Consider the following 14273-nt stretch of genomic DNA (forward strand, 5'->3'; position numbering starts at 1 on the left):
TGTTGGATCACAGAGGAGAAGAAATAGAGTAAACACGTTGACAGGAGCAGGCTGTGTATGTGGATTGCACAGAGGCGAATAGAGATATAACCTTTGTCTATGAGCGCAGGCGGCCCGGCTGACAGCATGTGTAAGTCAACTGAGGCCAGCCCACTCTGAGATCTACTGGCACGCATTAATCAAGCACCAGGGAAGGAGAGAAAATGCCTCAACACACCTCCGCAGGACTTTCCAACCAGAGGGAGGGAATGACCACAAGGTTATTGTACCTCCGTGAGACAGAGCTGCACTTTGATTCAACACCGCTGTGCTGAAACGCCTCTCCATAAACGTCTCCTAACTGTAAACAGCGAGGATTAGGGCAATAGACTTACTCACGTCAGAGAACGGTTCTTCTGGAGTCATTTCACAGCATGAGTTATTATGGCTATAACATCCAGGAGTGCGTCCTTCAGGGTGATTATGGCTGTGACAATGATACAGAGGATGTGGGCCACAGATGGGGATTACTGGTTGTTATTGCTGTTTTACAACTGGTTAAAAAAATGAAACAGCCCAAAAAGAAAATCTAATGGAGATTTTTTGCTTTATGATAATTGTGAGAACAGTTGAAAGTCATTTATGACAGTGTGAGAAAGGCTGCAGGAGATTACAAGGGAAGAGGTCACACAGTTTACAAAAAAAGAGCATTTTATTAAAACAAAATGCTAATTTACAAGGCAAGAGATAATACCTATGCTGGAAATGGCATGGTAACTTTAGAAAAAAGGGAGAAATGTGCATACACAGTCAGCTTGGGAATGACATATCTGCCTTACAGCGGTTACAGTTTATTAATTGTCAATTCTGCCCTGAAGTTTTTATTTTGTTTACATTTGTTTTGGACATGGCGGATGAAAAGACAAGTGTAAAATGGCTTTCAGACTAGCCAGATACCTCGATATTGTTCAAACAGCGGCTAAAAAAAAAAAAAAATGAAAAAGCATCTGTTATTTACAGGATCACACATTTTCTCATATACCAGGGATAGAAAAACTACACGCCTCAGTTTAAATAAAATTTTAGATTTTAGAGGACAAATGACTATTGCAGGGTAAAAAACCAAGTTGAGAAACTAACCTCTGGACGCAGGTGAAATACAACACTGATACAGCTAAAGCAATCAACAAGATATTTCCCATTTCTTAAATAAAAGTCCCATTAATTTGAGTGAGTAGCTCATTATGAGACCAAACCAGTATTTGTATCGCCTCCCTGTCCTATTAGAGACAGCGTGACTAGTATCACAGATAGAGTTCCTGTCATTCTGTTATAAAAATAAATAGAAGTTCAAGGAGAAACTGTTTTTTAAAAAAAGAGGTTCAGACGTGACTGTGCAGCTTATTCAAACTACCTACTGGCAGCCAACTTGATTCTACTTCACAAAAACTTTTTCAGTGTATTTTGATCAAGAGAAAAAGTCCTGCATGTCCATCAGGTCTCAGGTACGTCGTCCGAGTTTGTCCCATAGGTAATAAAACTAAACTGAAACACCGTTCCTCGTCGTGTATCACTTCTGCTCTCTGCTCTGGTTTCTCAGAGCCAGGGGTGCCAGGCTGGGTCCATGCGACACAGATTGTCCAGGCTGTTTGCTGCAGCCACCAGGGTGTTGACCTTACTCTCCCCTCCCTCAAACTGAGCCAGGTTGTGGAGACGGGTCATGATGGCCGTGACGGCCTTCTGGACCAGAGAGACCAGCTGTTGGGAGTCCATGTTCTCTGGTTGGCCGGCTGGGGACAAGGGCATGGACGTGTCCTCCTGGGTCTTCTTGTGCCACGCAATGATCTCATCACGGAGCACAGCCTTCAGGATGCCATCCACCTATTTACACACAGGACATGAAAATGCAAATTTCAGGGATTAGTGGAACAAGTACAACAAAACAAACTCCCTGTTGGCTAACACGTTATAGCTGTTCATGACATTCCAAGCTAATTTGATGACCACTGCATCTATCTGAAGTTGTCAATTATCAAATATATGTATATATATATATATATATATATATATATGGAATATGCCTGGTTGATCTTCCTGAGCCATGTGTTCAAAGTGTCTGTCCTGGGAACGAGGGCAGTGAAACATGATACGACCTCCGTCTCAAACACACACATAAAACAAAGCTGTTAACTTCAATTTGGGAGCTGTCAATCATCCTTGGGGAAATCTCTCTGTGTTGTTAGCAGCTCATTATGGTGACACAGAACTGAAATACATAACCATCCAAACCATGGCGGGGCCACAACACTAGCAATCATCACCTAACTAGGTACAAGCTGTTCCCTAGCCTTACCTAAAGTGTTTGCGGCTTCAGGCAGCACCATAGTTTATATGGTCTGAGGTTTCACTATATTTGAGTGGATGATTGTTACGTTGACGTTACGTTTTTGTTGTGTTTTGCTGAGTTCCCTGGAAATGTCCATTTTTTTGTTTTGTTTTTTTTTGACCACAAGAAGCACTGGCCTCTGGGACTCAGCCGGAACTAGTTCACATGGTGGAGTGTTTTGTTTGTTTGCATCTTAAGCACTCCAATTCCCTCCAAATCTGTCCGACTTTAAGTATGAGCTTTAACCTCAGGCCTATACATAGACACTGCACGCCTGTCATTACTGCCCTGCTGCAGATCCATTATACATTATACAACCCTCTGACTGCTGGTCTTTGTTTGGTTTTTGCCTTAGTGAACTTGCTCTCTGGGTTTATCTAAGTTTAAGCACTAAACAATATTTGGAAAATTCCTCCAGAGCTTCAATTTGACAAACCGCTGCGTCCTCATTACTCCGACAGAACCGAGAACTGTGTATCCTGGCGGCTGACTAAACCTCATGACCTCATGTCAGCGAGTCGTGGGTTAAGTTGAACGAGTGCGGTTTTTCCAGAATATTTAAACATTTGAAGAGCAGATCCTGTTGTTACCTTAAAGTTCGGCTGTGCAAAGCACCGCGCCACAGCGATCATGGAGGCGGTGAGTGGGCCGGAGACACCGATGGTGGTCAGGAACTCTGAGATGTTTGGTGTCAGGCGGAACGGAACCGGGCGGTTGGCATCCAGGTCCCCTGTCGCATCGTTTATGTCGAAGCGGAAGTAGGAGACGTTCAGTTTTCCTGTGTCCTAGAATGGGAAAACAGTACAGATAAATGCTGAGCTACAAGTCGGCAGGCTTACAAACAAATGTCTATGTGTGGCAAGCGGAATGTGGAAGAGGGAGGATATTTTAAATCATGCATTGCTGCTAGCTCATAACCCCTTACATAAAAAGTAAATTATCTAGAAATATTCCTTTTTACTTTTTTATTCCTTTCCCTCCACCAGTCTTATTAAAGCACATCAGCGCTGCTAGAAAATGACTCCTCCTCGAAACAAGCTCATACCAACAAAATGGCTTCCGTTATTGATCTGTGTGCTCCAGACACATAACATGTCAAACTATCAGCATTCGAACATCTATAAGCCTCAATTCACTCCCACTCCCCTCTCCCCTCTGACTTAAACATATAGAGCCTGAGTTTTCATCTTTAAGCCTGCGTTTATGTGCAGGAGGACCGCTACAGGAGGAGCCATTCCGGGGAAGATAAGCTCCCTATATGAAAAGGTGAGTGGCTCTGACAGCTTTATAGCACAGCATTTCATTCCAGCTTTCGCTCCCTCTCTCTCCTGGCCCCTCTTCCTCCTTAACTCCCCTCCCCCCCAACTCTCTTTCTCCTGCTGTCATTTGCTCCTCCAGGGCCCGGTGTTGGGCCTGCGAGGCAGTGGGCTGAGACACCAGCAAGCCCCAGGAGGCTCTGATAAGGCCGCAGACAGTTGGATGTGGAGGCACTGCTCAGAAAGCTAAATCATCAGACTAGGAACCAGTGATGGCTTCATTTTGGGGGTGAGATGACACAGCATCAGTGTGTCACGAGAAGTCACTCAGACTGTGAGAAACGACAGATGACGGGTCATTTTCACAACGAATGTCAAATATATCAGAGGAGATACAGAAACTGAAAAACACAAGAGATGATGTGATGAAGTCCAGAACGGAATGAAGGCCTGGTAACTGCCATAGGTCTCTATTTAGACAGGGTGGAGCACGATGCTATGACTGTGATGTCCTGTCCTTGCACTCATTCACTGTTCATTTGAGTGTTTTTGTGTGTGTGTGTGTGTGTGTGTGTGTGTGTGTGTGCGCGCGTGTGTATACACTCGTTGCACCATAATCCTCCTGTGTCTAATGGGATCTGTGGAGTGGAACAGGCAGAGAGGGGGCTTAATACCAGCGCTTAGCTGCCCGGAGGAACGCCTGTCAGCAAAGGCCGATTAGGATCAGAGTGGAGGCGTGGCCGACTGACACAATCATCTTTAATAATGACTTTGAGAAAGCTGTCTGTGGACCCCTAGCATCAGATGGATACGTGTGAGCTGAGAAGCTGACGCACGCACACACAAACACGGCCTCTTTGATAGCTGTAGAGCAGAGGGACTGAATATAGCGTCCTGTCAAAACATCCTTCGCATCGACAGCGGCTGGCTGACTGACAGGCCTAGCGTGAATGTCATGGAGGAGAACGGTAATTCATACAACCAGAAATAGCGAGGGTAATGCTGATGTCTTAACGCATTTTTGAGAGTGTGTTTCTGTTCAATTAGCCCCCGTTCACATGGGACTGAAAAGTCCAACCTGTCTCCTACCTGTGCTATCTGCAGCATCTCAGGGTTGAGCCTGTTGAGGTGAAGCATGAACTCAGCCAGGCCGATGAGGGCCAGTTGGATGGTGAACATCTTCCGGAAGGTCCAGTAATCGGTAGCGTTGGGAAAGGTGTGGAGGGCCCACTCCTTCAGCATGCTGCGAGGCACCATGTTGCCCTGCACCTCCTTCAGGATGTCCCGCAGGACCTGGCAACACAGAGGAGGGGGGAGCAGAAGTTAGACTGACTTTTTTCAGGGAGTTTGTTTCACTGTTAAGCATGTACTGTATACAGGTATCTTTAGACAATTGTCTGCATACCTGGTGGCTGGCTTGTGTGCCCCTGGCCTGCACTGTGGCCAGCCGATCATAATATCTGGAGATGGGGTTGTCGTGCTCGATGCCCTTTTTGGCACAGCGCTGTTTGTAGATTTCCACCAGGGACAGAGACGAAGGATTGTCCTCCACCAGCCGCATCTGAGGCGACACTGCCACCACTCGGGGCACTGGAGAGGTGGAGGAAGGAGGGGCGAAGAGGAAGAAGACAGGATGCAGGTGTCAAAGTGATGGAGATTGGAGAGCAGAGGGAGGAAATTGGATGAAAGGAGGCCAAGAAGAAAAAAAAAAAAAAAAAGAGGAGCGATTGGTAGGAGGAAGGAGTTAAAGACAGGAGGAAAACAACCACGTCAGTGACAGACAAGCTGTAAACATTTGGCTGCACTTGCTAACACACAGTCTCTGTTTTACCACAGTGCAAACCACAGTACTGAACTTACAACTAAAATACTCCGGAGCTGGGAAACAGCCCTGAAGGCATGGCATCGATAAACTCCAAGCACGGTCAAAGAAGGTAAAAGGCTTTGCACGGGGCACAGAGTAAGCAGTCTCAACATTTACATACACTGGCACTCCGAATCAAATCAATAGCAGCCATGCCAGTTGGGAGGAAATGGGTTGGAAGGGACTGCTGAATTCCCCATCCATATTTCCCCTTAAACAAACCAATCAAGTGCATAAATGGAGAGTGGGCAAACATCTGGGTGGAGGCAAACCACAAGGGGATGACAAGAAAGGAAGCAGCACTTGAAAGCAAACTGAAAACTGTGTGTGCTGAGTCTTAGTGAGACAGAGGCCGAAAGAGAAAGAGGAAAAATGAAAAACATCGCTACTGCCATCTGATTTTTCCTCAGTGGACAAATGGGCACAAAAATGTCTTTTTTTTTTTTTTTTTTTTTTTTTTGATGAAACACTTGCCTGGAAAAAGAGGTAATGAAGGCTCATAAAAACAAGAACACACCTGCGGGGAAATTTCACCCCTTGTCAACCCATGTTGTCAAACCTCATGCATACAAGGCCCCATCTCTCATCTTCCCCTACCAGTGAAGAAGAGGTGTCTCTTGGTGGTCTCCTTCCTCTTCTCCAGACAGGGGTTGAGGAGGCGCAGGAGCTGTAGGACCCTCTCCTCTCGCCGCGACTCAGTCAGACAGGCATCATTCATCACCAGGTAGGGGTAGATCTTGCCGTTGTGGCCGCGGATATAGAGGCGGCGAGCTGCTGTGTTGTGCTTCTGAACGATTTCCACTCTGGGCATGAATCTGGAGATGATGTGGGATGAATGTGATTCAATGCTTCTTTTTAAGTCCGTCAGCGACTTAACCAAGATGAATATAATAAAGACTTTCAGTTCAAAGACAGTTGCCAGTTTTAACAGGACAGGAAAACTATCATTTTAATTATATTTAAAATTATTTCCCCATATCTACAGACGACAGAGGGAGGCTCTAAGATGTAATACTAAATGCCTTATGAGTGGTGTAAATCGACTCTCCAGCTTCCTAGCCCCAGGCGTCTGTGCACAAAAAAAAAAAAAGAAAAAAGAAAAAACTCTTTACCTTGCAATCTTGATGTAGTAGTGTGTAGGTTTGGGCATGAGAAACTCCCCAGGGATCTCCACCTCGGCTGTCTGTGCAGAGAAGTTGCTGAGGAAGCGACATTTTTCCTCTATAAGAAAGAACTTGGGTAGCTGCTTGGTCTTGGCCTCCAGGATCTTGATCCACTTCTTCAGCTTGGAGATCAGATTGTGAAGCTTCATGGAGCCAGGCACACTGAAGTCAAAGTCTGGCAGGGGAGGAGAGAAAGGTTTCGGTTACACAGAGAATCTCTCTACAGCACTGGCTTTTTATTCTTTCCATTTCCTTTCAGTCTGTCTTCACAATAAAGCGCAAGAAAACCAAAACGATAACCTGTGCTTCAAACTGCTTTCAAATTACAGGCTGATGAGGCACTATCAATGAGAGAAAGCAGAATGTAATATTAAAAATGGACAGAAAGGCAAAAAGCCACAATATATGAAAGCAGATATGCAGGCTGCCAGATGAAATCCTCAGAGCTGAACTTTTGGATGTTGGAGTTAGGCGGTGTTCAGACAAACTTTTATTCTGAGAGCATAACTACAGCCCTGCGCATTCATTTGAATGAGGGAAGTGCATTGACGCAACCGGGGAGGGACATCAAGGGGGGAGTCGGCCAAAAGGACGCGGCATTGAGCGGCAAAAAAAAGTTCAATCTATAACATAGAGTACATGCATGTGCTCTTTACTGGTTCTTACTCTGTATCATGAAGTCTGGATTACTGCTGATGGCCGACACTAAGAGCTGTAAAATCAGTGTTTTAAAAACTGCTGAGCTGAGTTCAACACAAATACCTGTTCCTTCTAATATGAAATTCCTGGATTATGGTTCATAGTCCCAACTCAACACAACCTAACACACAATGCTTTAATCATCCAGGGCAATCACCCCCTCCCCAGTTAACTATCCTCAAAATGCCCTTCAGCAATCCTGACCCCTGGACTCCTCCAGTGGAGCCGCTTCCAGCCAACAGGAACAGCAGCATGCAGCTCCTGGGTTTGTGTATGTGTATACATATGCAACCTTTGACCTCTCTTGCAGCTATACGCTCCCAGACCTGTTCTATAAATATGAATAGGTTCTGGGTAACCTTGCCAAATACAGCAGTAAAAAAGGGTTAACACGGATGCAAGCAGCAAACACTCAGGAGATGATACTCAAAGTGAAGGAAAACAGAACAACAATAAATAGGAACAAATGGAATAATGTTTGAAACCATGGTCAGATGGCATTTCAGGGCAAACAATGTGAGGAAGGTTTGAGAGCATAAATGGTTGAGATTAATTAAAGTGAGATGTGGGTATTTACTGCTATTTGCCCAATACCATGGACTTAAAACACCTTATTTTTCAGAGTGATGGCCTGAGGGAGGGCAGTGCTTACACAAGCCTACATCTGGGAAATGTCCATTATAAATATTGTGTTGCACTGTTGGCCACTCCACTCCAGCAGTGTGGTGCAGTGCCTTGCTTAAGGGAACTACATGGATAAGTTATTCATGGCAGGCTGGTAGCAAAAGAAGAACTGTTTGCTCTACCGAGTTAAAACTCCCTGGTGGAGCCTGGGAGCTGATTAAATTAGAGCTATAAAAATGAGAGTCTTAAAGTATTAAATTCCTGTTTCAAGTCACAACTCATATTGCACCTAACATATTGTGATGAGCTGCAGCAATAACAACGGAAGGAAGGGAAGTGAGCCAGGCAGGTTTTCCATTTTAGAGTAAAGCCCCCAGGACATCTCTGTAACGTGAAAGCGCACACACAAACACACTCGCGCACGCAAACACACCTACCTCTCCTATTTCAGTACACCCTGTTGTGCTGCCTGTTATAATGAATCTATGAAACTGCAAGGCCTTGCCATTTCAAACCTGTTCAATCTCTCCCAGAGTGAGACCTCCTAATACTTTAAATAAGCCCTTTAAAGCAGCCAATGTTCTTTTCGGAGTGGCCCTATTTCGCTATCCGTCTGCCTGCAATTCAACTGCCTCCATAGCAAAGGTAAAATTGAAACAGTCCTGAGAAATTGCGACTCGACAACAATTCAGCGCCATAAAAGTGTGTAACACCTACAAATAGAAAACACAAGACATGCTCAATTCCTTCTAAGGTATTAAAGCAATATCATAAAATCATTCCATCTTCATTATCACAAAACCTTTCACCCACTTAAATACAATGCTGCACATAAAGCACAGGTATTATGTTATCACAATTCATAAAAATACACAAATAGTAGTAGTTAGTTAGTTACTCAAGTAGTTAGAATTCAAGATGACATAAAACAGAGCGACAAGGACGCTGTCTGAAAGAATTCGTGACCAATATTTCAACTTGTTTTGAGCTGGAATTTGAAAGCTAACCTGGGACTGTCTATAAACCTGAAAATTTCAGTGCGACACTTGTTAACATCAGAGAGCGGTGCATTGTGCAGGACAGATTGTTATGTGATCATCATTTTATTGGTACACTGATCCTTAAGCAATATTAGAACTGCTACAGTTGCTGGGAAATGTGCAAGTGCAATACACCAGAAGAGTTATTTAAAGTCACCATGCACCCATCTTTGACCCCTGATCTGTCAGCTAATGGGGGGGGGGGGGTAAGAAGCTGAGACACAGAGTGCTGTGTGGGAAGTAGCCAGGCTGCTCTCCGACCTGTGTGCAGAAACCAGGGCAGGGATAATGACCTACCTGACAGACCACAGCAGAAGATCTAGACTGCTGTTACAAATTATGGATCCAGACTCAGGAGGTGGGCCACCTCTGTATATAGAAGCATTATTCCCTCATGACCTGGTTCTAGCTCAGCGTAAGAACGTGTCTGTGTACGGTGGGATGGAGTCAACTCGGCTTTATTATGTCTAATTGGTGGGCTGATGTTGTGAGTGTTTCAGAGGTCAGCTCAGCAGTATGGACAGGGCTAGAGGAGATCCTGGAATTAAAAGTTTACATTTAAAGCTTATGACTGAAGACTAAATAAGCCAGGATACTAAAGGTGCTAAGCCAAATAGCTATACAGAATTATACATTGTTACATTTAACTCTGCTAAATGTCATTTTAGCATGACAAATGACTATTCAATAGGCACAGAATTAAAAAGCCAGCAAACTGCAAAATGCTTTTTGTCAGAATACGCTTTTCTGACAAAAGTGTATGGAACAGATCCACTGCTAAAACAGTAACTCATGCAAATAGCATTCGCCATAATTGGATTTGAATGCCTCCCTGCTGCCAAATGTTATATGTGCACACATAAACCCATATTTTCCGGCCCACAAACCCTGTGAAAGCGAGTGAGCCACTAACGTGGTGCAGGGAATGGGAGCTTGGCTGCTCAGCAGCTCTGTAAACCCTGTTTGTTCCGCTCTGGAAGGCTTGTGTGGTTTCAGTCTCTGTCGGCCCCGCTCCCACGTCGCCGTGAGGACAGCTGGGTAGCAATGGTCGGCGGGCACCCTGTGAGACAGACGCCCCGGTGACGCCTGGCTGCGTGAGCACAGCTGGCACTGCTACATCTGGTAAGATTCATCAACACAGGGCTCACTCCGAGTCTCGGTCTCTCCCTCTCTTGTTTGTGGTGTTCATTCAGTGGCTCTGTGAACCGTTCCCATGCTTTGAGTTTCCTCTCAGGCTCTCAGTTCTGTTGTTTTCTACTTCCTAATCTCCTGTCGTCCATATTTTATACTCCCCTCTGTAAATTTCTATGCTCATCAGTTCTGGCTCACCCTTAGGATCTTTTTCCTCTCAGTCAGGTGATCGTTTTGTTTTTTTTCTCAAGCTGCTTTTCATTCATTTGCTCTCATGTCCTCCTCTATCCCAGGGCCAAACACATTAGCTCTATTGGCCACTCTCAAGACCAATGGAGAGGAAAAACACAAGAGAGAGGGGGATAAAGCAGAAGTGGGAGGTGTTTTTTGTGTGGAAATGGCCAAAGCACAAACCAGGCTGTTTACTGAGAATGTAATTCAGGGGAACATGTGTGTGCAGAGTGTAGTAGAGGAAGAGTTTTATACAAACACTCAAAGCTGAAGGAGCTGCACACGGTCCTTGCTTAAACTGGGTCCAGTGAACTGTGGTTCAACCTCCTTATGTAATGTAGGAAAACAGACACATGGTTTCCACAAACAGGGGAAGGACTGTTTTGAGAAAAATGTCTCAGAAGGGGGGGGGGGGGGGGGGGGGGGGGTTTGGATAAACTAGAAGTGCACCTGTCCTGTTGGACTCCACATCTTGCATATGACTGCACACGCAGGGCAAAATGGCCGGAAGCTTCATCGCTGCCTTACAAGGATGCTTGGGAAGCATGTTACTGAAGTCCATTTGAATTTCCTAATCCAATCTATTTAAGTAGATTGTTTGGTGGCGAATGAACTGTTATCATATAGCCAAGTTATCAAAATGACATAACATCTTACTTTAACATGCTGTGCTGGGAAATGTTTTTTTGCTCATGTTTCCATCCATGCTTTAGTGTCAGAGAGATACTGAATCCAAATGTCCAGAATCCTCTGTGCTTATTTGTGAGTGCTGAGGACTGTCCAAATCCACTTTAAGCCGACTTTCTGAGGACTGGCAGAGTGCAGACTTTACTGGATGTCACTCAGATAATGCACTGTAGTATATATATGATCATGTAAAACATAATAAATAATATTCTAATGATAATAAACTTAGTTCAATAAGAGAAAATGTTTGTGTTCAAGTCTTACACAGGCAGCAGGCTAAATAAACACATCGACTCCAAAAATCAAGATAAAACTAGATCCAAAACAGAACTGGCTATAAGAACCCACCCAGAAAACTAACACAGCCAAGATCACTGACTTTCTGCTTGATATTACATGTGATATTACAAAAAGTGAGGCTAGATCAGAGAACTGCCTCTCATTGCAGAGCATCTTCCAGCTCCTAACTGCTGATGTTACAGCAGTCTACAGCACCTCTGAGAATACGCAGATTAGGGAGACAGTGCCAAAAGGAATGAAAAAGCCAGTGAGCCTACAAAGAGCTAGATCCCATCTATAACTCAAAATCAAGCAAAACAAAGTAAAGTGGATGTTTGGAATAAGAGACAACGTTACAAATCTCTGGTGTGCAGTCCATGAGCCTACCTGATTGACTTACGTGAAAGAACACAAACAGGGTTATTTGTGTTGTTAATTCATGAATGATTTTCTCTGTGATGACAAAATATTAGGTAACCTGTTCTATACCAATATACTGCAGGGAAGTGATGCATTTTATCTCTGTGGCACAGTAGCTGACCCAAGTCTGTCAAATTTACCCGGCCCAGTATTTTCTGAGTGATATTCACTTTTGGCACAGCAAACAACTGACAAGATTGGTATGAAGTTGTCCAGTGCAGAAATGGTGGAAATTTATTTTTCAGTGGTGGACACTAAATCTATAAAACCCACATTGAGAATCAATTTCACTTTGAAACTAAAAGATATCAAGAAATAGTAATAGAGTAAATTCTAACAGAAATATGCAGCAAGTTTAAAACTAAAAATCTGTAAATGACTGAAACATGAACTTTTAAACTGTAGATCACCGTTTTATAGTTTCCGTCAAGACAGGAGGAAAATAAAGTCTCCTGATTAACTTTCATCAAACATGGATGGGTTGCAGAGATCATCACCGCAGTGCTGCACCAGCTGGATTAGAAATGCCACTGACTATGTATAATAAAATGACTACGGGTGTATGCACACAGTGTAATAAACACACAAACAGACGCACACCTATTTCTGACCAATCGCGAGCCCCTGCCTCTTCCTGAAATCAAATCATCTGGTTAGAAACCGTAATTACATTGCATTACAGCAATGCTGCAGCTGCTCCCAGCGACAGTGCAGCCTGTCCTGGCCACGCTGATATGAGCAGCAGAAACGTCTGGTTGTGTGGATATAGTGTAACCAGTTCAATATATCGCTAGAGGCCTCCTGGTCATCTGTCTCTTCGCTTAAACTATTGTAGACGCACAGTAACAACAATGCTGCTTTTGTTTGCTGAGCGGCGGCTGATGTCTATGAGGGGCTTTAGAGAGAAGAGCCAGGAGGTGTTGGTGGGTTTGCTAACTTTTTTTTTTTTTTTTTTTAAATCACATTCCTGATATCTAGTGTCTCTTACATTCGTGTTATAATGAAGTTGAAATGTGGTGAAACAACTATGCTAAAAGTGAACATGGCTGGCAGCCATGAAGTTAAGAAATACGTTCAAAAAGTAAATACACGAGACACAGAGCATTAAAAGCAATAAAAAAAACAAAAACACACCCAACAAAAAAAAAAAAAAAAAAAAAAAAAAAAATCATGTCTGTCCTGTATAGTTCTATGTCAACACAGCCAGGGGTGAGTGTATGGATCGTCCTTTAGGACGATACAGTTATGGTGCTGTTGAAATGTGTTTCTATTATTTTGTCTACCCTATTTGTATGAGGGAAGACTGATTTCAACCGATGTTTTTGTTAATGTTTTCACTTTATTATTGCCGGACTGTTGTATTAGCATGCATTAGTGTTAACTACCTACTGAGTGTACTTAAAAGCCAACCAACCTGTTGTGAACTGTCCCTTCATCTTCTGGAACACAGGGTCCTGGGCTGTGGCCTGGGCCCGGCGGGCCAGTGACTCGGAGGCAGCGCTAGAGAACATGGTCGAAACATTGGACACATTCTCCAAGCCAACACCAAAGGTGCTAACCAGCTTCTTGACGAAGTTGAGTGTGTGTGGTGTAATCTTGGCATCAGACACTGCCCCGCTCTTTTCAAAGGCCACAGAGTAGCATTTAGCCAGGCCCTGCTGGAGCTGTCTCAGGACCTACAGAGAGGAAGATTAGAGAAACATTAATATTTGATCTGCCCCAATCTGTTTCATGCCCTAATTCCAAATCACTTCAGTTCACTGAAGATTTGGTTGAACACACATTCATGCTGGTACATACTTGTTGAAGAACAGAAATAAAGAGATTTTATGTCATACAGTAAGCACAGAAAGGGAGAGAGGGAAGGTGATGATGGCATACCTCTGTCTCTGCTTGCCCAGTGGAACGAAGCATAAAGCCTGCAGCTGCTGCAGAGTGCCCCAAACCATCACAGATAATCACACAGTCACATACACACAAACAAACGTGCAGCCCTAAATTCCTTTCCCCATCCTACACACTCATCGCGCCCATCCATCACCTGTCTCGGTCTTCTCTCCTCCTGCTGCCTCCCTTTCTTCCAGCTGCCCCTCTCCCCCCTCGCCTCACCAGCTACCTTGCCTGGAAACTGCCTAGCGCAGTTCAAAACATATGCACCTGCACCAATCTCAATTTGGGTGATTGTGTCGGGCCTACCTCCAGCTCAGACATTCACACAATTAGCCAGGGCAAGAAAGATCCTGGCTGAATGAGAGCTTGAAGTCCACATGTGCTTTAACAAAAGCATTTGAGAAGGGGGTTTTGTTAAAATACCTCATGAAACAAAAGAGGGAAACTACTATTTACTGCTGTATGTAACTCCGGCACGTTTTTGGCTACACATTTACTCCATCAGGGAATGGAAGTCAGTACTGACCTATTCACAGACAAGTCTGGATAACACATTAGACAGATGTGACAGACCCCATAGAGATAGGATCTGCCAAATTGTGGTCATCTGGTTGACCAGGTGGC

At 44.2% G+C, this 14273-nt stretch overlaps 1 protein-coding gene across 3 annotated transcripts in view; it reads right to left on the reverse strand.

Moving 5' to 3' along the window:
• Window positions 1–672: 672 nt before the first annotated feature.
• trrap (transformation/transcription domain-associated protein) overlaps window positions 673–14273 on the reverse strand; it is a 72612-nt gene continuing 59011 nt past the window's right edge. For 2 of the 3 annotated variants that reach the window (XM_026314869.1, XM_026314870.1), the window contains exons 66-72: window positions 13174–13435; window positions 6598–6823; window positions 6083–6300; window positions 5027–5211; window positions 4711–4914; window positions 2956–3150; window positions 1576–1860 (exon numbers count right to left, since the gene is read on the reverse strand). In XM_026314869.1, coding sequence (XP_026170654.1) covers window positions 1576–1860; window positions 2956–3150; window positions 4711–4914; window positions 5027–5211; window positions 6083–6300; window positions 6598–6823; window positions 13174–13435 — 1575 coding nt within the window. Of the gene's footprint in view, window positions 1861–2955; window positions 3151–4710; window positions 4915–5026; window positions 5212–6082; window positions 6301–6597; window positions 6824–13173; window positions 13436–14273 lie in introns of all 3 variants that reach the window. The other variant, XM_026314871.1, reaches the window with a different exon arrangement.

This window comes from Mastacembelus armatus, chromosome 19, assembly GCF_900324485.2.
Source record: "Mastacembelus armatus chromosome 19, fMasArm1.2, whole genome shotgun sequence".
Lineage (NCBI taxonomy): Eukaryota > Metazoa > Chordata > Actinopteri > Synbranchiformes > Mastacembelidae > Mastacembelus > Mastacembelus armatus.